At 37.9% G+C, this 26,182-nt stretch overlaps 1 protein-coding gene across 1 annotated transcript; it reads left to right on the forward strand.

Moving 5' to 3' along the window:
• Positions 1-24,678: 24,678 nt before the first annotated feature.
• LOC136247889 (zinc finger BED domain-containing protein 4-like) lies at positions 24,679-25,899 on the forward strand. The gene is made up of 2 exons (XM_066039708.1): positions 24,679-25,299; positions 25,345-25,899. The coding sequence occupies exons 1-2, from the start codon at positions 24,679-24,681 to the stop codon at positions 25,897-25,899; spliced, it is 1,176 nt and encodes a 391-aa protein (XP_065895780.1).
• The last annotated feature ends 283 nt before the right edge of the window (positions 25,900-26,182 follow it).

Below are 26,182 nucleotides of genomic sequence, written 5' to 3' on the forward strand. Positions count from 1 at the left end.
GATTCCATACCCCAGAGAGTGGCAGAGTGCTTTTGCGTAATGGTTGTATGGCTTCTCATATGGAGGTATGTATTTCTGTGTGTGTAAGTATATAGCTCTGGTTGATTGGCTACTTTGCCAAAAAAGTGTGGGGGGCTAAAACATGCTTTTGAAAATAGCGTGAGGCCATCCCCCCCCCTCCCCCCCTCCCCGGTTTCAACGCCCTTGACTAGCTATAAAGCTAGCTAAATACTTGACGCTAATCACAAAGATTCAGTAGACCAATCTATCATAACTAACTACATAATTATTGGTGAAAACATGACATATTAAATGCTAGTGAGCATTGATAAATCAGAAACTTTCAGAAGGTTTTAAACAGCAAGTTTCATTAAAATAATTTAAAGCATTGGAAAACTAAAACCTGTCAGCATCATATCTCAGTCCAGACCCCCACATCTCAGTCTTACTACCGCTGGAAACTCCCTTCTAAAAATCCTAGATCCGTCCCTGACATACATACGTATATAAGGCCCATTAAGGGTAACTAACCCAATGAGTATTTACAAAACCGCTCAATAAATAGTATATGATTTAATTGTAGCCTATAGAAGTTTTATAAAATTTGACTGCTTCATGAAATAGTTCACTGGATTTGCCAAAAGTGATCTTGTAGGCATAATGTATTTAGTGGACTGGACTCATGCACTGAGCTGGAAACAGCTTTTAAACAATAATCCAGGCCTTATCCATCTCTTGCAACACTGGAGACACCACTATCGAGCTATAACTGCTGGTACTGCTCTTCCTTACAAGTCAACAAACTATCGCATGCACTAATTAATTAGAATACCCTTACGATACACAGGTACTAGCAGTGATAAAGCATGATAGAGGCTATTGTTGTAGTTTAGATGTTTTCCTTTTGTTGCTCCAGTACTTAGCACTAGTGTTAGGTTTGTAGTGATGAGCCAGTTTATGTGCATAGCCCCATCCCCCGCTGGGCGGTGCCACCTATAGCTACCCTGCTAAGAATTATTATTGGCTCATCTCTACAACCCTAGCACTGCTAAAGCAATAAAGGAAAACATCTGTACTACAGCAATAGCCTCTATCACGCTTTATCACTGCTAGTACTCGTGTATCGTAAGTGTATTCTAATTAATTAGTGTGCGTACTAGTTGGTTGATTTGTAAGGAAGAGCAGTATCAGCAGTTGTAGCTCAAAAGTAGTGTCTACAGTGTTGCAAGAGATGGATAATGCCTGGATTATCGTTTAAAAGCTGTTTCCAGCTCAGTGCATGAGTCCAGTCTGCAATCCCAGTCCGTGAGTTCAGTCTGCGAAATACATTCGGGCCGATCTGGCATGCACTCCTGATTTACCAAATTTCATGATTCTTAGCTTCATATTGGAAATGAGTAACCCAATAGTTTTAATTACAGAGTTGAAAGTGGGTAAGTAGTTCTGACTTACCAACTGACTATCTAGCTTACTAAATTTGTTATACTATTCTTTTCAACTATCTCTTATCAGCATTTATAGAACTTTGCATGGGCGAGATCAAAGGAAAAGTGTACTTTACATTTCATAAAGTATGCTTTAGGACAAGCAGTGCTTTATTGCCCACAAAGAATGTTTTATTGCACCGCAAAGAGTGCTTTATTGCAATAAAGCACTCTTTATGAGCAATAAAGCACTGTTTCCCACATGCTCTAGTGCAGGCTAATAGCCCGTGGTGGTCACACCAATATGATTAATCACCCAAGCCATTGAATGATGATAATCCTTGCCGCGCTGAGTGGTCAATCACCCCAGTCAATATGAGTTCTACTACTGGATTGCTTTTATACACATACCTAAATGCTTCGATGATGGTTGGGAGAAGGTAACGTTGCTGTTACATTTGTTAATGTAAACAGACAAGTCCTGGAGATATCATGGAAATACTTCACCATGTGTCACAATAGAATCGATTGTAGGTTATGACCCAAACCTGCCAAAATACACGATGAACGTCTATCATGCCAAACTATGGTGAACTACGCATGAGTTACTTTGCTAAACTAGTTTGTGTGCACTCAGGCTGCTAATAGATTGTGCAACTCGTGTTAATTACAAGTCATAGTGTATGGTGAAGCTACATGACTAGAAAGTTCCATAAATTATTGAAACCATTGCCTTGCTCGTGCTATATAAAAAATAAACCACTTGGCGCTTGGCCTTAATGCTAATAAAGCACTCGGCTTCACCATGTGCTTTATTAGCATCTCGGCCGCACACCTTGTACTTTATTTTTCATATAGTACTCATGGCATTGTTCTAACATATACTTATGAGCACCACATTATTTTATTCTGTGGTTATAAAAGGAATACATAAGCGGCTGGAGAGTAATTAACACTACATAACAACTTGTGTTCAGGTATCACAACCAGGTGGGTTGTAACAGTGATGTTATTTTATAAAATGAAGTGCTTCCGTGATGATCATGTCTCCTACTATAATGTAGAGTATTGTCTTTGTTGCAATGTTAGAGAGTCCAGGTACTTTTCTAAGGTATCTCATCTGGCTTATAATTGTAATACAAGGACAAATTTATAAAATCACCATTTTAATGACACACATGCTCCTTAACAATAACATGATTTTAATTTGGTTGATGAATATTGAACGGCTTCACATACAAATATTTGTGACCCAATGGGCTTTAATACTACCTGTTGTTTTAATACCACCACACTGACTGAACATAATGGCTTCCCTGTACATCCCATATTTAGAGTACCACCTGACATGTGATTATATTTGTATGCAGGTATTGATGTAGTCAGCTAACTAAACTATGTAAACAAGTTTGTCTGTGGTAACTTTTACCTAAGGCTTGCTGAGCTACCATGAGTATTCAGTATTTTATTGAGGTACTTTAATAACAGCTAGCTATTACTTTAATACAATGATATTTAGTAATACTGTTATATTTTTGTACAGAAAGTAGTACCATTAAATTTGGTATCTTTAATTCATTCAGCTCTAATAAGTAATATATTTAGTGATAAACGTTTGCCCTAGAAAAATAAATATTGCAACTATCATGAACCACGATAGTGGGTTCATAATAGGGATCGTAGTGGAATTTTTGAAAATCCTAATAGAGCAGTCACCTAAAACCAGCCTTAGAAAGCAGACTTGAGCACAAAACAACACTCAGATGGCTTATTATCAAACACTGAACTCAAACAAATGGTAATGTAGCAGTAAAAATGGTCTAGACGAAATTTAGAAACATTCAAAAATTGCGAATTTTATGCGAATTGTTCATATTATTATTCATAATGTTATTATTATCTAATCCAAAACAGCCAAGCTGTAAAAAAAGTGTGCGGCCCTCAGAAAGGCTATGGTGAAAAAAGATGTGAAATCCAAGGTGGCGGCCAAGAAATGGCTGTGATGGTAGGTTAGTGGTAAAAATTTTAATAATGACAATTCAGGTGAATTTTTGTGCCGCTTCACAAAAATTCACCTGAATTGTCGTTATTAAAATTTTTACCACTAACCTACCATCACAGCCATTTCTTGGCCGCCACCTTGGATTTCACATCTTTTTTCACCATAGCCTTTCTGAGGGCCGCACACTTTTTTTACAGCTTGGCTGTTTTGGATTAGATTTCATTTCTTTTTGTATTTGTATACCCCAAAGCCGGCCTATGGCCAGCTTTGGGACTTTTTTAACCTATGTTTTTTTCTTTACTACAGGAAGAAGAAAAGATGAAGTAGATGCACTTTAAATATTTTATCAGTAAATGTACAAATTATATATACTGTATAATACATATGTGACCGGATTTGCGAAAAGGGGTCCAATTTGCCAACTTTGACATTTGATAACTTCAGATTGGAAAGAGCTATTGCCTTGATATTTGGGCAGTGGTGAGCACCACTATAGCTGAATACATGGTGAAATGTTCAGGTTAATATGTTACTTGAACACTGAGTTATGGTCTCCAACATTTACGGAATTGGATGTGTGTGGAAGACCCCTTTTCGCAAATCCGGTCACATATATTGATTACAGAAATCTCCATGGTGGTTTCTTTGTAACTGAACACTCTACAAGGTGACTTCTTCTAATTGCTCTCTCTACAGGGTGAATTGTTTGTAGCTGAACGATCTACAAGGTAACTTCTTCTAGCTGATCTCTCTACAGGGTGATGTGTTTGTAGCTGAATTTTGTATAGGTGATTTGTTTGCAGCTGAGCTCTTTACAGAATGGTTTCTTTGTAGCTGAACTCTCTAAAAGGTAACTTCTTCTAACTGATCTTTCTACAGGGCAATTTGTTTCTGGCAGAATTTTCTACAGGGTGATTTCTTTGCAGCTGAACTCTCTACATGGTGGTGTCTTTGTAGCTGAACTCTCTACAAGGTAATTTCTTCTAGCTGATCTCTCTACAGGGAGATTTGTTTGTAGCTGAACTATCTACAAGGTAACTTCTTATAGCTGATCTCTACAGGGTGATTTGTTCGTAGTTGAATTCTGTACAGGTGATTTGTTTGCAGCTGAGCTCTTTACAAAATGGTTTCTTTGTAGCTGAACTTTCTCCAAGGTAACTTCTTCTAACTGATCTTTCTACAGGGTGATTTGTTTGTAGCTGAACTATCTACAAGGTTATTTCTTCTAGCTGATCTCTCTACAGGGCGATTTGTTTGTAGCTGAATTCTGTACAAGTGATTTGTTTGCAGCTGAGCTCTTTACAGAATAGTTTCTTTGTAGCTGAACTCTCTACAGGGTGATTTGTTTGTAGCTGAAATCCCTACAAGGTAACTTCTTCTAGTTGATCTCTCTACAGTGTGATTTGTTTGTAGCTGAACTCTCTACAGGTGATTTGTTTGTAGCTGAACTCTACAAGGCGATACTTCTAGGTGATCTCTCTACAGGATTCCTTGTTTCTAACTGAACTCTCAACAGGGTGATCTGTTCATAGCTGAACTTTCTACTGGGTGATTTGTTTGCAGCTGAACTCTCTAAATGGTGGTTTCTTTGTAGCTGAACTCTCTACAATGTGACTTCTTCTAGCTGAACTCTCTACAAGGTGACTTGTTTCTAGCTGATCTCTCTACAGGGTGACTTGTTTCTAGCTGAACTCTCTACAGGTGATTTGTTTGTAGCTGAACTCTCTACATGGTGGTTTCGTTGTAGCTGAACTCTCTACAAGGTAACTTCTTCTAGCTGATCTTTTTCACTGCATATTTGTTTGTAGCTGAGTTCTCTACAGGGTGATTTGTTTGCAGCTGAACTCTCTACATGGGAGTTTCATTGTAGCTGAACTCTCTACAATGTGACTTCTTCTAGCTGAACTCTCTACAGGGTGACTTGTTTCTAGCTGAACTCTCTACAGGTGATTTGTTTGCAGCTGAACTCTCTACATGGTGGTTTCTTTGTAGCTGAACTCTCTACAAGGTAACTTCTTCTAGCCGATCTTTCTACAAGGTGATTGAGTTTTTTGCAGCTGAACTCTTTACATGGTGGTTGCTTTGTAGCTGAACTCTCTAAAAGGTGACTTCTTCTAGCTGAACTCTCTACAGGATGATTTGTTTGCAGCTGGATTCTCTACGTGGTAGTTTCTTTGTAGCTGAACTCTCTACAATGTGACTTCTTCTAGCTGAACTCTCTACAGGGTGACTTGTTTTTAGCTGATCTCTCTACAGGGTGACTTGTTTCTAGCTGAACTCTCTACAGGTGATTTGTTTGCAGCTGAACTCTCTACATGGTGGTTTCTTTGTAGCTGAACTCTCTACAAGGTAACTTCTTCTAGCTGATCTTTCTACAGGGTGATTTGTTTGTAGCTGAATTCTCTACAGGGTGATTTATTTGCAGCTTAACTCTCTACAAGGTGACTTCTTCTAGCTGAACTCTCTACAGAGTGATTGATTTTTTTTGCAGCTGAACTCTCTACATGGTGGTTTCTTTGTAACTTAACTCTCTACAGGGTGATTTGTTTGTAGCTGAACTCTCTGCAGGGTGATCTGTTCATAGCTGAACTCCCTATAAGGTAACTTCTTCTAGCTAATCTTTCTACAGGGCGATTTGTTTGTAGCTGAGTTCTCTACAGGGTGATTTGTTTGCAGCTGAACTCTACATGGTAGCTTCTTTGTAGCTCTACAATGTTACTTCTTCTAGCTGAACTCTCTACAAGGTGACTTGTTTCTAGCTGATCTCTCTACAGGGTGACTTGTTTCTAGCTGAACTCTCTACAGGTGATTTGTTTGCAGCTGAACTCTCTACATGATTGTTTCTTTGTAGCTGAACTCTCTACAAGGTAATTTCTTCTAGCTGATCTCTCTACAGGCCGAGTTGTTTGTAGCTGAACTCTCTACATGATGGTTTCTTTGTAGCTGAACTCTCTACAAGGTGATTTCTTCTATAGCTGATCTTTCTACAGGGTGATTTGTTTGTAGTTAAACTCTCTACACGATAGATTCTTTGTAGCTGAACTCTCTACAAGGTGATTTCTTCTATAGCTGATCTTTCTACAGGGTGATTTGTTTGTACCTGAACTATCTACATGATGGTTTCTTTGTAGCTGAACTCTCTACAAGGTAACTTCTTCTAGCTGATCTCTCTACAGGACAATTTGTTTGTACCTGAACTCTCACGTGATTGTTTCTTTGAAGCTGAACTCTCTACGAGGTGATTTCTTCTAGCTGATCTTTCTACAGGGTGATTTGTTTGTAGCAGAACTCTCTACAAGGAAACTTCTTCTAGCTGATCTCTCTACAGGGAGATTTGTTTGTAGCTGAACTCTCTATACATGATTTGTTTGCGGCTGAATTCTCTACATGATGGTTTCTTTGTAGCTGAACTCTCTACAAGGTAACTTCTTCTAGCTGATCTCTTTACAGGGTGAATTGTTTGTAGCAGAACGATCTACAAGGTAACTTCTTCTTACTTATCTCTCTACAGGGTGATTTGTTTGTAGCTGAACTTTTTACAAGGAAACCTCTTTTAACTGAGCTCTGTACAGGGTGAATTGTTTGTAGCTGAACTATCTACAAGGTAACTTCTTCTAGCTGATCTCTCTACAGGATGATTTGTTTGTAGCTGAACTATCTACAACGTAACTTCTTCTAGCTGATCTCTCTACAGGGTGATTTGTTTGTAGCTGAATTCTGTATAGGTGATTTGTTTGCAGCTGAGCTCTTTACAGAATGGTTTCTTTGTAGCTGAACTCTCTACAAGGTAACTTCTTCTAGCTGATGTATCTACAGGGTCACTAGTTTGTAGCTGAATTCTCTACATGGTGGTTTCTTTGTAACTGAACTATCTACAAGGTGACATCTTCCAGCTGATCTTTCAACAGGGTGATTTGTTTGTATCTGAACTCTCTACAAGAAATCTTCTTCTAACTGATGTTTTAACAGGGTGAATTGTTTGTAGCTGAACTCTCTACAGGGTGATTTGTTTGTAGCTGATCTCTATACAGGTTACTTATTTCTAACTGATCTCTTGAATTCTGTTCAGGATGACTGCTCTATTAGGATGACTGCTCTATTAGAGTATCTCGATCTCGCACTTGCTACACCAAGTTGGATTTCGTGTTATAACTCCGTGGCTTTAAGTCTGATTCTTCTACACCATTGAAGAGCCTTTCTAAGATGATAACTCCATTTGTACAGCGATTTTGAAAGCATTACCCCGAGCGGTTTACCTGGTAGGCGTGGCAAGCATAATAATAATAATAATAATAAAATAAAAATATTAAAAATTAGCTAATCTCGATTGCGTAATTGTTACACACTGTTGATTTTTTCGCTGTATCTTCCTGGTTTTTAGCTCGATTTCTTTCAAACCACAAAAGGTTTGAGGTTCAATAGTTAACCTATTCACCCACCGATTTTCAGCTTCTTCCCATACGCGGTTTACCCTGTAGGCGTGACAACATATTGGTGTTATTTTTCGTGCATAATCGCTCATAACTCTTTGTCTGTTTATGGTATTCCAGCCAAAGTTGGTACCGAGATGCGCCTTTATACCCCCCTTCTGTGTGCCAAATTTCAAGGCAATCGGATAACGCGTTCGAATTTTATAGCAGTTTTTGTAAGTGTGCGACAAGAAAAAGAAAAATAAGAAGAAGAAGAAGAAGAAGAAGAAAAAAAAAACGAAGAAACTTAGCCAATTTTTGAAGTCGCATATCTCGGGAACGCGCGAAGCGATTTCGCTCAAATTTGGAATGTAGAGTGCTGCAGTTGGGGGGCATATCCACAGCAAAAATCGTCTTGTTTCATCAAGGAAGCACAGAGCTACGGAGGTGCGAAAATTGCGTTTTCTTTCTTCCTGTCAATATACTCACGGGTGTTACGCGCCGGCTTCTTGGGCCGCACGACACACTACCGTGTGTCTTGATTATTCTTATTACTAGGACCGTGTCACATACAACCAAGTACATACACCAACGTTGCAACCTACCCATTGGGCAAGTATAAACAGTGCCATAGGAAACACTCAGAGCAGTGTGCGTGTACCTGTGGAAATGATACATATGCATACGTACACAGGCAAGGGAGTTTAACTGGCATCAGAAAACCACAATACTAAAACACAACCTACACAAAAAACCAAGTTAAGTTAGCTATATTGAAAGTAACTATATATTGTAGGTATGACGTGTCTCTGAAGATGACTCAGCAGTGAAGTGAGGCTATGCAGAATAAGGGATATGGTGAAGGCACAATTAGCAATTGATCCCAATCAAGCCAATATGGCACAACAGACTCTGTTGTAACTAGAGGCCACTGGTGATGTACCTGTATATCAGCAGTGTGGCATTGGCACAGTGACCACAGTCTATAAAATTATGCATACAGCCATGCACAACATACAAGAGATAGTTACACATTGTTGTTTAGCTATTACAGACTCACAGTTGATTAGTAGTTAAGCCGAGTGGAAAATAATTCCAGCCGCCAGCAAGCCGGATGAAGGTGCCGGTATAATGAAAATAATTCCAGCCGCTAGCAAGCCAGATGAAGGATGAAGATGTATACAACTACCGGTACAAGTATTACATTACTCATTACCTTGCTGTTCCAGCTGGTTGTTTATGAGCGCATCAGCTAGTATCCCAACTGGTCATCAGCTGGTCATTCACTGCATGACGCCTGGAGCGCATATCCTGCACACAAAATACAGTTACTGTACAAACATTTAAACATACTTGTAATGTTGTTGCGGATGTTTACTAATCTTCTCGTTCGAGCAAACTGTAATTAAACAAGGGCGTGGTGCCGGGTATTATATAGAATTACACATACAGTAAAGTCATCAGCACGAACATGCGTACTTATTATACGGTTGTACCTTCATTCACAGGCGAATCTATCCCCGCTTAGTTCATGTCTCTAGGCCTCGTAGTTTTCTCAAACATTATTTATTATTTATTTATTTATTCATTCATTATTAATGACGTAATTTTAACTGCATTTCGTATTATTCTTACTACTTGGTTGTATAAGTATTTTGTTTCACTCGTGTACAGCCCAAGGCTTCCATTTTTTCACGATAAAAACTACACACCCTTACTCACTGAGTCCTTCAGCGTGTCCATGACCCATTAATTAACCCGTACTCCACAGATCGCTGACTGGCCTCCACCTCGATAAATTTCTAAGTTCTTCTTCTCCATTGCCTGCTGTTCCGTATATGGAAGAAGCCGTTAAAGAACAAAATTACGGGATCTTGTGTGCTCAGGGATGCGTATTGTTCGACTATAGTCTTTATAACTTTAATAGATGGCAGATTGAAGTTGTGGAGCACTCTTTTATTACAAGATTGCCATAATAGGGTCTCTAGTGAGCTGCCCGTCTTCGCTACGTGAAGCCGTTTAAGCACGCATCCAATTTATTCTTCTTTCTAGCCATCACAGTGAGTGCTTTGTTTGCCCATTATAGGTGGAAGATAAATGGTAGCGCTGATATCATGGCTGCTTTTCACATGCAAAAAAGGTTGGGTGGGGTGTTTATTACAACCCTACCATTTAAAAATATTTTGTGGTCTTAACCACATATCATCAACAACCCTCCCATATGGTATCCATGTCATAAACAACTTACAGAGTGTGAAGCCTGACAGTCTTATATGGGAGGATTGTGTGCTACTGTGCTTATGTCACTGTAACTAGTTACTGTGTACATATTCTAGCACACTCTCTGATCAGCTAGTGACATTGACGGTTGCAAACATTTAGCCATGACCACATGCATGCTAACCAGACTTTGCTGACTATACCTATGGTGTTCCACTTTGTGACACACTGTTGCTAGCAGGCTTTCCAGGGCTAGAGCCCAGTCTAAGTCCTGGCAATTGGAACTCAATATGCCAGTTTAAAGTACTCCTGCATGTATGGGTAATGACTGTCAAATCCCTGGTAATCATGTAAGACTGGCTACGCCACTGGCCACTGGTAGTGATATTGTGATTTGTACATGCAGACACTGGCATAGGAAGACTTTTCGGCCAAGCCTAGCCATCTCCTATTTAGCTTGATTAATACCAACTCACAATGTTGCTGCTGTATTCAGCCCTGTTCATACATGAATTTATACAAAGGTGTTGTAAAGCGTCATCGCTACAATAATAACACTACAGCTACAATGTATAGCTATCTCTTCACTACCTATTCTGCTAGACAAATCTACACCTATAATGTACGTGCTTGATGTATGCATCATTATATCACGTGAAAATTTATAAAAAAAAAAAAAATTGGACTCTACAGGAATTATAACACTAACAGTTACCATTCTTATAACTTGTATCATAGAGTTTCATTCTTGTCCTTCTGTTAGAATAAACACCTAAGACATCTTGTTCTTCTTCAAGTCTCCTGTGCTGCCATCAACACTGTGTCCTGTATGATAGGTGCACAATCAGTAATTCTTCTGAAAGGTAGGTACACGTAGCTCATATAGCAGTGTGTTTTCAGCAATGGCACCAAGTGTGACGATGATGGCTCAAACATTGAGTATAGACTAGGAATTAATGCCGTATCCTGCCTTATATTTTGTGTGTGTACAAATGAATCAGGATGAAAATACAGTCTTTATCATAGATTACAAAATTAATATTGCAATAACATATCTAATGAGTTAGCCTTTTAAACCAAGGAATCTCTGTTAGCTTACTACACTAATGTGCCAATTAACTTATAATCCATAAATGGAGTTGGAAAAAAGTACACAAACTAGACATATAAAAAATTTAATATAAGAAATAGGGATCGCTGAAAAAAGCCACGAAACAAGAAGGGATCGCTGGGGTGGTAATGTAAACCACTAATCCCTCTCTATAAATGTTCCATTTGAGTATAAAAAGTCAAAATAGGGATTTGTGGTTTACATTACCACCCCAGCGATCCCTTCTTGTTTCGTGGCTTTTTTCAGCGATCCCTATTTCTTATTTTAAATTTTTAATATGTCTATATTATTAGATTATATTGATCTTTCATTTTAAATGGCTAACTGGTTCCGGGAAGCATTGGAACACTTCTGGAACTGTTTGCTTTATGACACTTCACAGCCCCAATTTTACTTCATGGCAGCTTGGCAGTGTCTGTGTTGGTTAGCCATAACCAACCCCATAAATGTCTTCAGAGAGGCCCCAAACCCACAAGACTGTATGGATTTTTAATTGTTAATTTCACTGAATTTTCTAATATTTAACTGATTGATTCCTCTAGCCAAGCGTAACTTAAGACTAAGGGCTTGATTTATTCACTTTTTGACATTGCTTCACCCCCAAGACATCCTTTATACACAGCAGCTACAATGCACCTGTCATGGACTCACCTTTGTCCTCCTTTTTGTTCCTCCACTACCACCTATGTAGGTGCACAGTAGTGCATTAATTTCTGTAGTGTGAATGATTGTAGAAACACTTCTTGTACCATTCCTTGTTTGTAGTACTGTATAACAGGTGGAAAATTGCTGAAACTGAGAGCAATTGCCACTTCATGTTACTGTAATTGATAGTCAGGGTGTGTGTTCAGTCATAATTTCTGTAGTGGTGACTGGATTGATTACAGAGGTGCTTCTCATAATATTCTTACACTGTATAACAGCTGGAACATACATAGCTAAAAATGAAATGGAATGGCCATGTTGTGTTTCAATAATATTGATAGTCAGGACATGTGTTCAGTCACACAATTAACTTTTATGATGGGTCTGGTACCATGTATTCCTTCCTTTGTAATGGTTTACCAGTAATGACTTAGCTATGTATGTATGTTATTACAAAATAGTAAGCATGCAAGTGTTTGGAAAATTAATAGAAAATTTTCATTTGTGTACATAGGGATCATAGAAATAGAAAACAATGACACAGTGGAAAGCATCTACATCTACAGCTATGTTAGTGGACCTTTAGTCTCTACTTCAGTTATGACTATACTATTGTCAGGCTATCGTGAACCACAATAGTGGGTTCATAATAGGGATCGCCAATGTTTTTTTGCAAAACTCTAATAGGACGCACGCCTAAAAACCACTTTGGAAAGTATCCTTCAACTCAAAACCACCCTCTGGTGGTTATTTGCAATTAGTATTGGTCCACTAGTAAGTATCAAGTAAAAAGGAAACAGTATGTGTATTTGGGACACAATTAAAATTTGCCGTTTTGTTCATCTTCATAAATTATTATTCTTATTTTGTTTCATTCATGTACAGCAAAAGTTATCCACTTTTTCGAGCTAAAAACTATATATAGCCATGCTTACTGAGTCCTTCCGTGTGTCCATAACCTATTAATAAGCTTGTATTCCAAGGATCGCGAACCACCCTAGACCTTGAAAATTTTCCAAGTTCCCTTCACCATTACACTATTGGCAGCAGTTCCATATACTAAAGAAGCCATATAACAATAAAGTTACAGGATTCCATTGTCAGTGTGAGTTCGTTTGGACTTTGTTAACGTTAGTCAAGTACTCAAGGCTGTAGCAACACTTCTTACACTTAACAGATCGCCCATAGTATCTCTGCACAGTAAGTATACTACTTCCTGTAAGCGCATGATTGCAATTTTTTATGAGCGACCATACAAGCACTCTCTCATGAAGATGTAACGAAGTGATAGTGCTGTTACCAGAGATTATTCATTGTTATGAATATGGTTTCTATAAACCATTTCCTTTCTGTGCAAAGCCTAAAGTTGGGTGGAGTCAGTTAGTTCTTGTTAATTAAAATTTGTGAGTGTCATAATTGTCTGACCACATTGCCAGTGTAAACAACATGGCTTCATGTTGTTGATAACCTGTGATTGACATTGTAGCTTCACAGAAGTGACTTTGCTGTTGTGTGTATCCAAGATTAGCTACTCTGCAGTCTACAAACTAGCTGTATATGATGTGGTGTGTGTATTAATTTGTTGTGGATGCCACATATTGTTTGTGGGAAACCATAAGCATTCATACATGTCTACAGCATAGATTTCATCATGGTATATACCCATGTGATGGATACAATACTAACATGAACAACAAATTCTACTCTTTTCTGACATATCATTTATAGTACTGTAGTACTGGATGTAGTAAAACCACAGATACACAAGCCTCAGCATCATAATTATTTCTGACTTTCTTTTGCGAAGCTGTAAAACCAACATACACCACCTGTAGATACTGTTCTCCACCTGATGAATAAAACATGTTTTAGTTGAGATGTTGAACTTCTGTTTAGTGCAAATCTGAGTGAAATCCCCTGAACTATGTGCATATTATTTATGTGGTTACAAAACACTGTAATTTTAACACTAAAATTGATTCTCCTCCTGCAGCTAATTGTGAAACTCCCCAAAAATTCTTGTAGTGGCTTGTAATAGTATTATCTTAAAAAATATGGAAATAGATTATTAGGTATGATTAGTATGGCTTCAAAGGAGGAGAATACTCTTTCATTTTAGAGAGTTCAATGGCTCATTTGATCAAGTACTTCATACTTACATACTTTTGTTGTGAATATGCTTAGGTAGCAGATGGCAAAGTTTAAGAAGTGTAGAACCAAAACTGTGAGACTCGATCCAAAATTTGTAGAATTCCCATTCTTCAGGTCTAAAATACTAAACTGAGTCTTAAAGTCAGTACGTCTAATTGGAGATGGTGATTTTTAAGTACCACAAACACATATGATACACAAAGGGAATGAAAAACAAGCACAGATCATGAAAACCAAGACTTTGCTTGTGAAGCCATAGGAATTAGTAGAATGCCCCTTAAGACACAAGCTCAGACGCCATTGCACATGTAGCATACCACGATTTTTATTGTTACCATGTGTTTTGATGATTGGAAGGGTTCGCAGATGTTATAATCACAGATATTACTGCTGGAAGGAAAATTTGCTTCTTCACAGAAATTGCGCCTCACACATTATACCCGCTATATGGTATAAGAAAAATTAGAAGATGAAACGCACAGTAGGGATATTCACTTCTTATTGTTTTATAGCAATTGGACATTACATAATAATCCAATCCAACTTGTCTCAGTACTTTTATTTGTGGTACTAGCTACATTGTCTCTACTCTAGTTTAAAATTCCTAATTTCTCTGTGTCCTTTTTGCAAATTATGCCAGCATAACCTAGTATGATCCAACATAATAATCAAGAATAACACTAAGGTAGTCATTAACCTCCTCACCGCCAAATCCGTAGAGGCTCCAATCTACCACTTCTAAACTGCTGTAACTTACACACCATAACATATAATCCTATAAACTATATACCAACGAACTTGCTATAGAACAAGGAATTCGATTATCGAGTTGTTGTTTACACAAGAGCAACCACAAAGCCTTTAAAGTGCAAAAATTGATCTAAGTTAAACCAACCATAAAATTTCACAACTTTACAGGCTAGCATTTATAATAGTACAATAAACATCACTAGCCTGTTAACAGTTGAAGCAATTATCTCTAAGTTTGGTTTTCCAGCATTTGAGCAAGCACGCATGTGCATACAGGCATGAGATCACTGTTTCAAGGCATACGAAAGTAGAAACACACTACCCTAACCTATGTAATCCCTCTCCTTACTGTTTCTCTTTACTAGTAGTGCCATTATCACTTCGAAGAATCATCTGCAATGCTTGTTATCGACATTCTGAAAGTACGCAATTGCATCATCTAACCGCGCAGTGGTGCAAGAGAGACCGGTTATCCCTGTTCCCGTTTACTTAAGGGCATGCCTGTTACAGGCTAAGTGCAGGGGCTACTAGAACGCTTCACTGAAGTTACAGAGCATTTAGAATGTGATGGTATGGGCATTTACATATCGAAACCTGGTGAGTGGGTTAATAATAACCCAGTACTATTAGTGGCTCTTTATACTTCCTTATACAACAGAACAACTTAAGTGACACAGTGATCTGATCCTATTTTAAGATCTGTGTTTGTTATCAACACAAGATTACATGTTTACTGTGAGGAGAAGAAAAGTGGTGTCCTAACCCACTATTAGCTAAACACATATTACACTGTAATTGTGTGTGTCACATAATGTGGTCATACAATATACCAGTGAAGATGTGTGTAACATCATGTTGGTATTGTTGTTCTCGACTTTTTGTAGTTAATTATTCAACTTCCTTTATATCCACACATTTTATTAAAATTTTCTAATACATAGTTGTGTGTATGTACACTGGAAGTGTATGTATGTAGTAATTGAAATGTTGTACTATGACAAACACTTGACTGTATAATATGTTATTGTGTACACATGGGCTGTACATTATCAGCTTTATCACTTTATTGTCTTGTAGACAAGTGTACATGTGTATGATATGTGTGGTACAGGTATTAAATGTTGTTATTATTTGTTGTGTTTCACTTTCATGTACACTACCATCACATCTGATGGATACACAGAAATTGGTAAGTCACAGTGTATTATAATACTATATTATCACCCTTTGTTGTATAATGACATGCATTATTAATCAAACATATTGTTTACATGCGCTACTTGAAGCAGCATTGAAACCAGGTTAGTACTGCTGACTCGGATGACCTTCTGACAGCAAGCATATTGGCATTTGTCTGCTTGTCAACACTGTTGCCATTAGACCATCAACACACTTCAGCTGTGCTATTGCACCTGTTTGCAACTTTTGTCGCTTCATGGCCAGTTGTAACTTTGTGGCCAGTTTGGGGGGCCCAACACCAACCCAAATTCGCATGTAAGATTCCAAATCCCACCAATTTTTCATAAAGATTCCAGATTTCAGGCAAAGATTCCAGATTCCATACCAAGATTCCAGTTTAAAATTCAAACAGCTAGCTAGCTACGTATATAGCGGTTTTGTTTATGTACGTAGCTAGCTATATCAGCTTCAGCTTGTACTGTAATTATAGCATAGGCTGCTACTTAGCTATATCTACTCTTAAGTGTAGCTCGCTTTACAGCATGCAAGGTAGCTAGCTAGTAGCACTATCAAACTCATAATATCAAATTGCACAGTAACGTTTTGACTTTATCATTCAAGATGTGACAGGATTTGCGAAAAGGTACCCTTTTACAAACAGCGTAAACTTGACACAATTATATAGCTTAAAAATAATTTACCACAATGGTCTCAAAATTCTGATTGAGCTCAAATGTTTGAAAAGATTATGTTTTAGTCACAAACATTGGTTGATAATTAAATAAACTGATAATTTATTGTTATTTGGTAGTCATATTATGCTGTAATAATGACAACAGAATAAAAATATCTGAATATCTTTACTGCATATAGTTAAGTGTCAGTTACTGTTTTGCATCACTACACACAGTACAACACCAGCTCTTTCTATTATCAGAATATTCAACACAAGCGGAATGAAACCATTTGTTGTAAGTATCACAACACACCATCTTCAATCCATCATCTGGAATTCTGTAAATGCAGTGCACATCAAAAACTTCTGTCTGTAGTATCCTTGATTTTACCTTACGCCTTTGGGTAGATGGAAATTCTGTTATTTGCTCTTTCTCAGTGATGATCTGTAATGTGCTTGCAAGTCTTCTTTTTTAAATACTATACTGCATGGATCTTTGCCTAGTGCCAAGCTGGACATACTGGCTACTGCATAAAGTCCACAGTCTGTAGTCCTGGACTGTTTGCTGATATTCATCACATGCACAGTAAGTTGGTCTTCATTAGTGTTAATCAGGTGAGCAATAACTTGCTTGCCATCACCAGCAACTGACGTGTATGCAGGGTCATACAAAAAAATACTTTTGTTCTTAATTTCTAGTACAGCCCAGTTTTTAACAGTAGAACTACCTGATATGTTAATAGCTTGCAAGTTGTTTTCTTTCTTATTTGAAAGAGGTGACTTATTCTGCTGCAAAAGAGTGCTCTGCAATCCACCAATGGAACTGAATTGCATCTTAAGAAGGTTTTGAAATGCATTAATATGTAAATCAGACAATTCCTTTCCACTGGTAAGCCGCTGTAGATCTCTTTTGTTTAGGGAAATTCCACCACATTTTACCCAGTGGTCTTTTGCTGTAGCTAAATCGACTTCACTTTCATCAGGTATTAATACTGGACTGGCCGTGGTAGCACTGTTTTTTGATCTTTCTCTGGTATTCTGATGACTGTTGGATTTTTTGTAATCTTCTACCATCACTTGAACAGACTCCATGCATTGCTCTTTGATGGAAAACTTCTTAGTTGTCAATAATAACTGCCTTGCTGGCAATAAATCATTATTGCTACTGTAATTTTTTATGATAATGCAATCTTCTCGGAGAGTGCAAATATAACTTTCAAGTGACTTGTATTTAGGCCTGCGCCTAATATGCCGGCATAATTATGAGAATAATCGGTAAGCAATTTCATGAGATAATTCCGGAATAATAGGATGGTTACAGGCATAATTTTAGAATTATCGGACGTCCACGGGAATAATCAGTGGAATTAAGGTGGTTATAAAGCAATGACAAGCACAAAAAGCCATAGCAAATACATATCATTCGGCACAAAACCATAATAAACTTACCAAGAGTAAAAACAGCCATGAATAACAGGTGAGTTGTTAGCAAAAACAATAAACAGCTGCTGTTACACAGTTCAGGTGGAATGTAACTCACCTTTACAACAAATTGACAACCTTGACAATGTCAAAACAAAGGCCACTAATAATTATTATTTGTTTCGACTCACCTTACAGCCTGTTACAAACATTATCTTTTCTCTGTAGACATGAGTTGAACAGCTATGAAACCTCATATGAACGGTAAGCAATAGTGTCTGAATAAATCATATATCCGTTGTATGGTTTCTTCGCTTGGTGCGAACGGAGGAACAAGGCTCTCATCTGCTTGTAAATGCCATATATTTCGACCTGTAAATCGCTTCCACTTATTGATACGTAGAATGATTGTTGTAATAGTATGCTTTCATCATGTGAAGTAATATTGGAGCTTAAACTTGAGGTTATTGAGAGATAAGGCATCTTCTGTGGTCCACTAAGTACCACCAATTTCTTGGTTTGAGAGCAGTTCTACACTTTATACTTTCTACGAATGATAGATTCCTGTATGTATAGTTTATTTGTATGCAAAATTAAGTACTTACTTTCAATATGTCTTAAATTGAGACCACGTTGAGACACAGCAGATTGTTGTCAAGAATGCGCGTTATTGCTTTAGTGCCATCTTAAGGGGCATGCCTATTCTTGATTAGCTAGAAGAAAGTACTAAACTACTGAGAATGATAGATAGCTGGCATTATTATACGAGTGCTGGCTGAAAGGAGCTGAAAAACCTCTAAAAGATCGATATACCCTAAGGCCACACAAAGTCAATTATATGTTTCTGGTCCCCGTGCGGGTCATTTTTAAACCAGTTGCGCGCCCAGCCGGCTGTGTGCGCGCGCCTGTTTACTGAATCTGTTTTTTGTAAAAACGTGTGTCTGTACCTAGGCGACTCTTCTTAAGCGGTTTTCCCTTTCTGTTTTATAGATATTTACCACCTTTAAAATCAACGGTGAAGGCCTCATAAGCTTCCAGAGATAGCGTCTCCTTCAAGGAAAGAGGGGGGCGTTGCCCTCTCTCTTACGCAAACAAAAATGCAGGACATCCTCGAGTCTTTCTCTAAGAAGTTTGTGTAAAATAATACGATAGAAAGGCTATAAAACAGTTAAGAAGATAGCTCTGTACGTTATTTGTGGTTCAAAGCGGTTTTTTTTTCTGGTTAGGCTTTCCAAGATGCTTCCTTAGCATGACGCGATCGATCGATTGTAAATGGGCGTGTTTGCTGCTATATCCTCAGTTTATTTTTTCATAGAGTTTATCAGCTTGTGCCTTCTTTTGTGATTCCTGAAATTTAAACTTTTTACATCATTAATACTAAACATTACAGTGCAGTTGGTAGCTATGTATGCATTAATCATTTGTAAAAAAAAAATTTAAAAAAAAAATTTAAAAAAAAAAAAAAAAAAAAAAAAAGCCTGGTCACCTGGTAAATTTTTGCATCTGAGCTGGACCAGAAATAACTTTGTGTGGCCTAATAGAACTTCAAATACTCTAATAGAGCAGTCAGATCGTTTCATGTTAACAACCTGCAGACAGCATTAGGGATTTAACTGCATGATTATCTGCAATTCTGAAACTTGTACATCTTATACCAGTGTATTTCTTTAAGTCTTTCAACAAACATATTGATATCATTATCCACTAAACTTAGCATGTAGTTATAGCTACAGCTTTAATACACTGATACTTGAAAACTCTTTTGTTATACTCCTGATAGCTATTCTATGTCTGTTGTAATAACCATTATGTGTAAAGTGGAATGCTTTATTTATGGCTAGCCATTAATTAATTAATTCTGGTAAAACTACTGCTTATATCAGCATCTTGAGAACTAAGTGACTATAGCTACAGAAACGAAGTGAGCATTATTATGGAACAATAGGCTAGATAAAAGAATAAAAAAAGAATATAATAGGAGAAATTTTTGGGAAATTCTGGAAAGAATAATAGGTAAAAGTTTGAGTATATTAGGCTCAGGCCAACTTGTATTCCAGTTCTCTGTTTTGTGTGAGCTGAAACATGTCAGTATTATCCTTTACATGCTTGTACCATGTACACAACACTCTGACATGTTATGTGCAAACTTTAACACTCAGCTCTTTATAAGGTTTGCTGTACTTCTTAGTGTCAGTGTTGTACTTGGCAAACTGAAGTATGCATCCCAATTCCCAGTCAGGGGTGTATTTATAAATACATAAATCTCCAACTGTCAGTGTAGATGCTATTACAGGGTTTGCACAAGAAATTGACATCAGAGGATGCGATGTACTTGCAAAGGGTTGTTTGTCTCTGTCACGAAATAAGCAATCAGACAAGATTTGTTCACTTTCTTGCAATAGCCATATTGCTTTTGTCATTTGGATTGAAAATGTTCTGTCATTCAGTGAAACTTCTACATGTTTCCTGTCAGTACTAGTAAAGGAATAACAAGGCATTGCTGAATTCAGCTTTACTGGGGCAAGAGATTTCTTAAACTTTCCAAGCTTTTCAGAAGTCTTTGCACCAGCAATACCTTGATGGCTGATTGATTGTAGATCCTTTTCAACCTCCACAGGATCATCTTCACATACCTCCTGTACTATCGCTGATACCACCTCATCTTCCTTAGCCACAGATTCAGTGTCTTCTTCTTGATCATTATTATAATCACTATCATCATCCGCATCTGGCTCAGCATCACAATCACCTACATTACTCCACTTCATATTGTCCCACTTTGAACGTTTCTTCAGTAATTGATCCATTTCAAGATTTACCAAAGTTTCCTTTGCTCTGCCCAATGCATTCTCAACTGCTTTGCTAATTTCTTGATTGGTAATATTTGTAACTGATGGAACAACATATGATGTTGTGCCAGATCTCTCAATGTGCTTCTCTGCACGATGAAATCTAATTCCGGATTTCTCTGCATCCACTTGTAGCATTGCTTGGATGTTAAGGCGGTGCAATCGGCAAAGTAATCCTAAAATACTGAAATTTAGTACAGAAGAAAATACAGTGCTCATGCTGCGGGCACTCCTAAACGTCTTCTCACAGGATTGTGATCCTAATAACCAAGGAAAGTAAACAACGTCATTCTTATTCACATTGTAACGAGCATTCATTAGGAATGTTAACAAAGCATGAGCATTGAGTTCAATGCACAGATATGTATTGTTGGTGAGAAGATTCTGCTTCAAAGTATGTTTCTCATTTAGCAGTATCCACTCCCTCCAATATCTGACAAAACAAATTAGCATACCATGCCTTTTCTACCGTTTCCAGGGGACTAAGGCTCATATCAAGGTAGCTATCAACTGTGGATGCCATTATTTTTACATAAACAAAGATACCCTTAGCCTCAGGAATGGTGCTTAACAAGTGGACTGAACCCATAATATGCAAAACAGAATCAAAATTTTGTTTGTCTTTATGATTAATATCACACTCCCTGAGATTGTGTTGATCTTTACCATATGCCATTCGAACCATTTGAAGGTGGTTTCCACTAGCAAAGAAATTTGGACCAACCAGTAAAAGAATTGAAGGTTTCAATAGCCTAGATTTCAACTTTACACCAACATGTACACCATCCTGTACATAAGATACTGTTAATCTTGGGTGCACACAAAACCATTCCTTCCAAGTAGCTGGTATTCTTGGAAGATGAAGGAATGCTTTGTAAAAGTGGCTCTTTGGATGCACTCATCAAAGACATGGATTGTTTCATAGCACCCATTATATGTGAGTCACCATCACCACCAAAATTTAATACAAGCAAACTACTTTTGGTGCATTCCTCATATATGTGCTTCCACCGCAACATCACATGTTGAGCAGTGAACTTATTATCACTGCCAATGCAGGCTAAGCAAAATGGTGGAGCTGTCAGACACAGTGACTGTGCCATATAAACATAGGCATACTTAGCTTTTGCAGCAGACCTGAACATATCTTCCATAGCATTAAAAGAAACAGCCGAAAAAGAATCTACAAGAGGAAGACCGTTATCATTCAATGGAAGAACAAACCTCACACATTTATCAGTTTCAGAGTCATAATCTAGTCGAGATATTACACGAGTGGCATCTTCTCCAATAGATAGAGCTGTAGATGCCTTAAACTCCTTGATGTGAAAGCAAACTCATCAAACTTGAAATAACCTTCAGGAAATGTTTTGTAATCAGAGCAAATAATTCTCTGAACAGTTTGAAGTGATGGTAATGCCTCAGGTAAGTTTTTCTGGATTAAATCATATGTCAGTGGCCCAGCATAAATTAATAGAGCTGTTGAGAATTTTAAAAAATTTCTGAATGCCTCCGATGGTTTGGAGCTTGATCTAAATTCCTTTCTGCATTCAAAATAAGCTGTCTTAGAATAGGTGTATATGATGCATCATGACTAATGATTGCCTCTGACTGCTCTTTCCTGTACTGTTGTAGCAAATCAGACAACTTTGAGTTGGCTTTTAACAATTGTTCAATATCTTTTAGTATTTGAAAGTAATCCGTTATGCGCGATTGGCATGGGTCGCTGGCTGCTTTAAGAAACTGTCTTTGAGCACACTCATGTCGAGAAGGCTATTTTGAAATTTTATCATTTGAACATAACACTACCTTCTTCACTAATACACTGTCTAATGGACGTGATTGTGAAGAACTACATTCATTTGAAGAATCTAACTGAATGGGCTTCAATGTGAGCTTTGCTTGTCCAGAGTCTGCTTTAAGCCTTTTAAGATAGCAAGGTGTAACATGTTTTGTCCAGTTTGATATTCTATGCTGAACTCCCTTTTTTGGGTTAATTTAGGTTGTAATTTTATGGAAGTGTTACAAAGTTTGCATTGTACATACACCATTACAGTAGTACCGTTTTAATGCTTTAATGATCTTCATTGAGGCTTCTGAGCAATTCACTCTGGTGACCTTCTATCCAGTTCTGTATTGAGCTCTGCACCTGCCTATGTTCCTTACTTTCAGGCTGAAGAGATAAGCCAGGAGGTGTTTCATTTAAGGTCACATCAATACTCATCTTACATTTTTTATGATTGCCATCTGATTGAGGATTCTTGGTGACATTTGACCTTTTTCTATTTTGCTGTTCATTATCAGGTATAGAAGCTAGCTGTGATGGCTTCACTGCACAGTTGAAAACAGGTGAATTCTTTTTGTTGTAATTCTGTTTTACTTCTTTTACAAAATTGCAAATCCTTACTTTATGACCTGGAGGAAATTCAAACGGTCCCTCAAGGCCAACAGAGAATTCACTATACACGGATGGATCATGCGAATAATGTTTCTCTATGTAGGCTTCCATTATTTTCATAGCATTTTCTGGTCCATCACTAGTCATGTCCATAGAAGCAATAACCTCTTCAGAGTCAAACCCTGATGCACGAAAACACTTTGTTATATACCCAGGCAATTGTTGTTGGATCAACAATAGTAACTCTGGGCTTTCATCACAATTTATCTTGTTATCTGTACCACTATAATCAGAAATATAAAAACATTTCATATATAAAAGTTCATTATCTTACTACTGATCACTGGAGGTAGACATTCTCAGATGGAGTTTCCCAGAGTTGGCAGAGATAAATCACCGATTGTATGATCTACATGTAAGACATATTGCATGTGTGTTAAGTATACACTATACATAAGTTAAAACAGTTCTATTTCAAAACTGTGAAGCATCAGTACTAAAGCAACTAGCAAAAAAGTTGTAAAAATGTCTCTGTGATGAAAGCTCAGTGGGTACAAACTCCTACATTTTATACTGGCCATGGATAAAGTTCACTTGATCACTGAATTTACATTAATGAAATATTGATCAGGCAATAATAGTGCTGGGTGATATTGCATTTTTAATCTATATATTCGTTGCTAAATTTTCTCAAATTTGGTACTTGATATTTTTTTTGTATAATGTACCATATTTACTCGATTTGTGCCCCAGGGGTACTATTATTTTTTTGCCCTAATATAAGGATAAAATCCTTGGAATAGTGCCGCACTGCTGTATTATTTGAGGGTGCGCTACTAATATTTTAAACATGCCACTGCTATTGCTATTCTACACTATAGTTCTATAAAACATACACAACAAGTTGCTACTTACTCCTTCTATACAGGACCTTTCTTTCTGTCAAGTCCTTGTAGCACAACCATGTCACACCTCTTGCTACATGGCCAGTTTACTAACTAATATCCGGAATTTCGATTACGCGATTACCACACTGCTTTCATGGTTGGCCAATTTTATTTTCAGTGTCCTTGTACGTTTCTCTTTAGACTACTTGATAAATCAACTTCACCAAAGTCTTCATAATTTCTGGTTAGATCGCCAGTAGTCTGCAATAGTGATGTGCGGTATACCAAAAATATATTGATAATTCGGTAATTGTGGATATACCGTGGTTGGCTCGATATCGGTATTGAAATATACTTATTTAAATAAATATCACTGCATCAATATAATCGTCAAATCCGATAAATACCGATAGTACCGCTGACTCTCGATATTCTGATGATCCTTCGATTCAGTACGGTAGTTAGTATATTACTGCAGTTACTGCCATTGCGCTAGCGTATCCTCACGGGTTGCACTGAATTATTGGATTGCACCACGACACGTGCCGCTTGAAAATGGCATCTAATACAGAATCGGATCTCGAATACGAGGTTGAAGATGTGACGGAAGAGGTTGGGCGGGATGTTATAATTGTAGAATCGGTGAATGCAAAAGGGAAAAGTAAGGAGAGTGCAGTATGGCTTTACTTTGAAAAGACGGAGGAACGCCTGGAAAGGACTGGATCTCACCGCGTGGCCAATTGTAAGGAGTGCGGAAAAGGTATTAAAGTTGTGAAGGGAAATACTTCAAACTTAATGAGCCACCTGAAGACAAAACATTCTAAAATATATGAGGAAGTGAGACGGAAAACCGATGAAAAGTACAAAAGTAAACAATCAAGCAGTCAGTCTAGTGTGCTGAAGAGACACGCGCAGCAATCCTTACCTGGTATGGCTGCAAAAAAAACCAAGCTGGATAGCAATAGTGCCTTACACAAGAAAATCACAAGAGGAATTGCTGGTATGATGATCCATGATTTTCAGCCATATTCATTTGTTGAGGATAGAGGATTTTCAGAGCTGATGCAACAATTAGAACCTCACTATCAGATTCCCCACAGGACAACATTTTCAAGATCTATTGTTCCTTCTATGTACAAGGAGGCAAGGAAAGAAGTTGAATCAAAGCCCAGTGATGTACTGAAAAGCAAGAACAAGATGGCTCTGACAACTGACATGTAGACGTCAGAGGCTAACAATGCCTATCTTGGACTAACCTGTCATTTTTTGACAGCAGATTTTGAACTTGTGTTACTGTGCCTAGCAGTTGAACCCTTCACAGGGAGGCATACTGGTGTGAATATAGCTTCCTGTTTAAAACAGATTCTTCGTGATTTCACTATCGACCAAGCTGCAGTGTCTGCTGTAATAACAGATCATGCTTCTAACATGGACCTGGAATCACGCCTTGGTGAGTGGAATAGTAGGCATTGCTTCGGTCATACTCTGCAGTTGACCATCGATGATGGTATTAAGATGTCCCCAGGAATACGAGAGATGATTAAATCAACCAAGGCTATTGTAGCCTTTTACAATCGCTCAACTAAAGGTACAGAAAGACTGACACAGCTCCAAGAACAACTGAGCCTGCCAAAACACAAATTACTTTCAGACTGCCCAACAAGATGGAACAACACCTATTACATGCTTACCCGACTTTTGGAACAAAAACCAGCAATCACTGTAATGTGTGCTTCGTCTGCAGGACCAAGGGTGAGTCTTTTTGCTGCTGAATAGTGCATGATGAGTGAACTTATTCAAATCCTGCAACCACTGGAGGAAGCCACACGGGAGCTTAGTGCTGAGCAGAGAGTGTGTTGCAGTAATGTAATCCCTTTGCTGAATGCCTTATTGTTTGAGCTCCGCAAGAATGTAGTTGATGATGTTGAGACACAAGTCCCCGATGATGATGAAACCCATGTCCCAGAAAGCCAAGGAAGTAGTGTTCCTACCTCTGAGGAAAGCCAGCAAGTGGTTGTAGGTTTAATTGCATCAATTGAACGGAGATGGTTAAATTATG

The sequence above is a fragment of the Dysidea avara genome, chromosome 2, assembly GCF_963678975.1.
Source record: "Dysidea avara chromosome 2, odDysAvar1.4, whole genome shotgun sequence".
In the NCBI taxonomy this organism is placed as follows: domain Eukaryota; kingdom Metazoa; phylum Porifera; class Demospongiae; order Dictyoceratida; family Dysideidae; genus Dysidea; species Dysidea avara.

What these genes read in the sequence shown, in the direction of transcription:
- LOC136247889 (XM_066039708.1), top strand. Translation starts at nt 24,679, where the DNA reads ATGGCATCTAATACAGAATCGGATCTCGAATACGAGGTTGAAGATGTG. An exon ending in TTGAATCAAAGCCCAGTGAT is followed by an intron (nt 25,300 to 25,344) that starts GTACTGAAAAGC and finishes ACTGACATGTAG; the next exon opens with ACGTCAGAGGCTAACAATGC.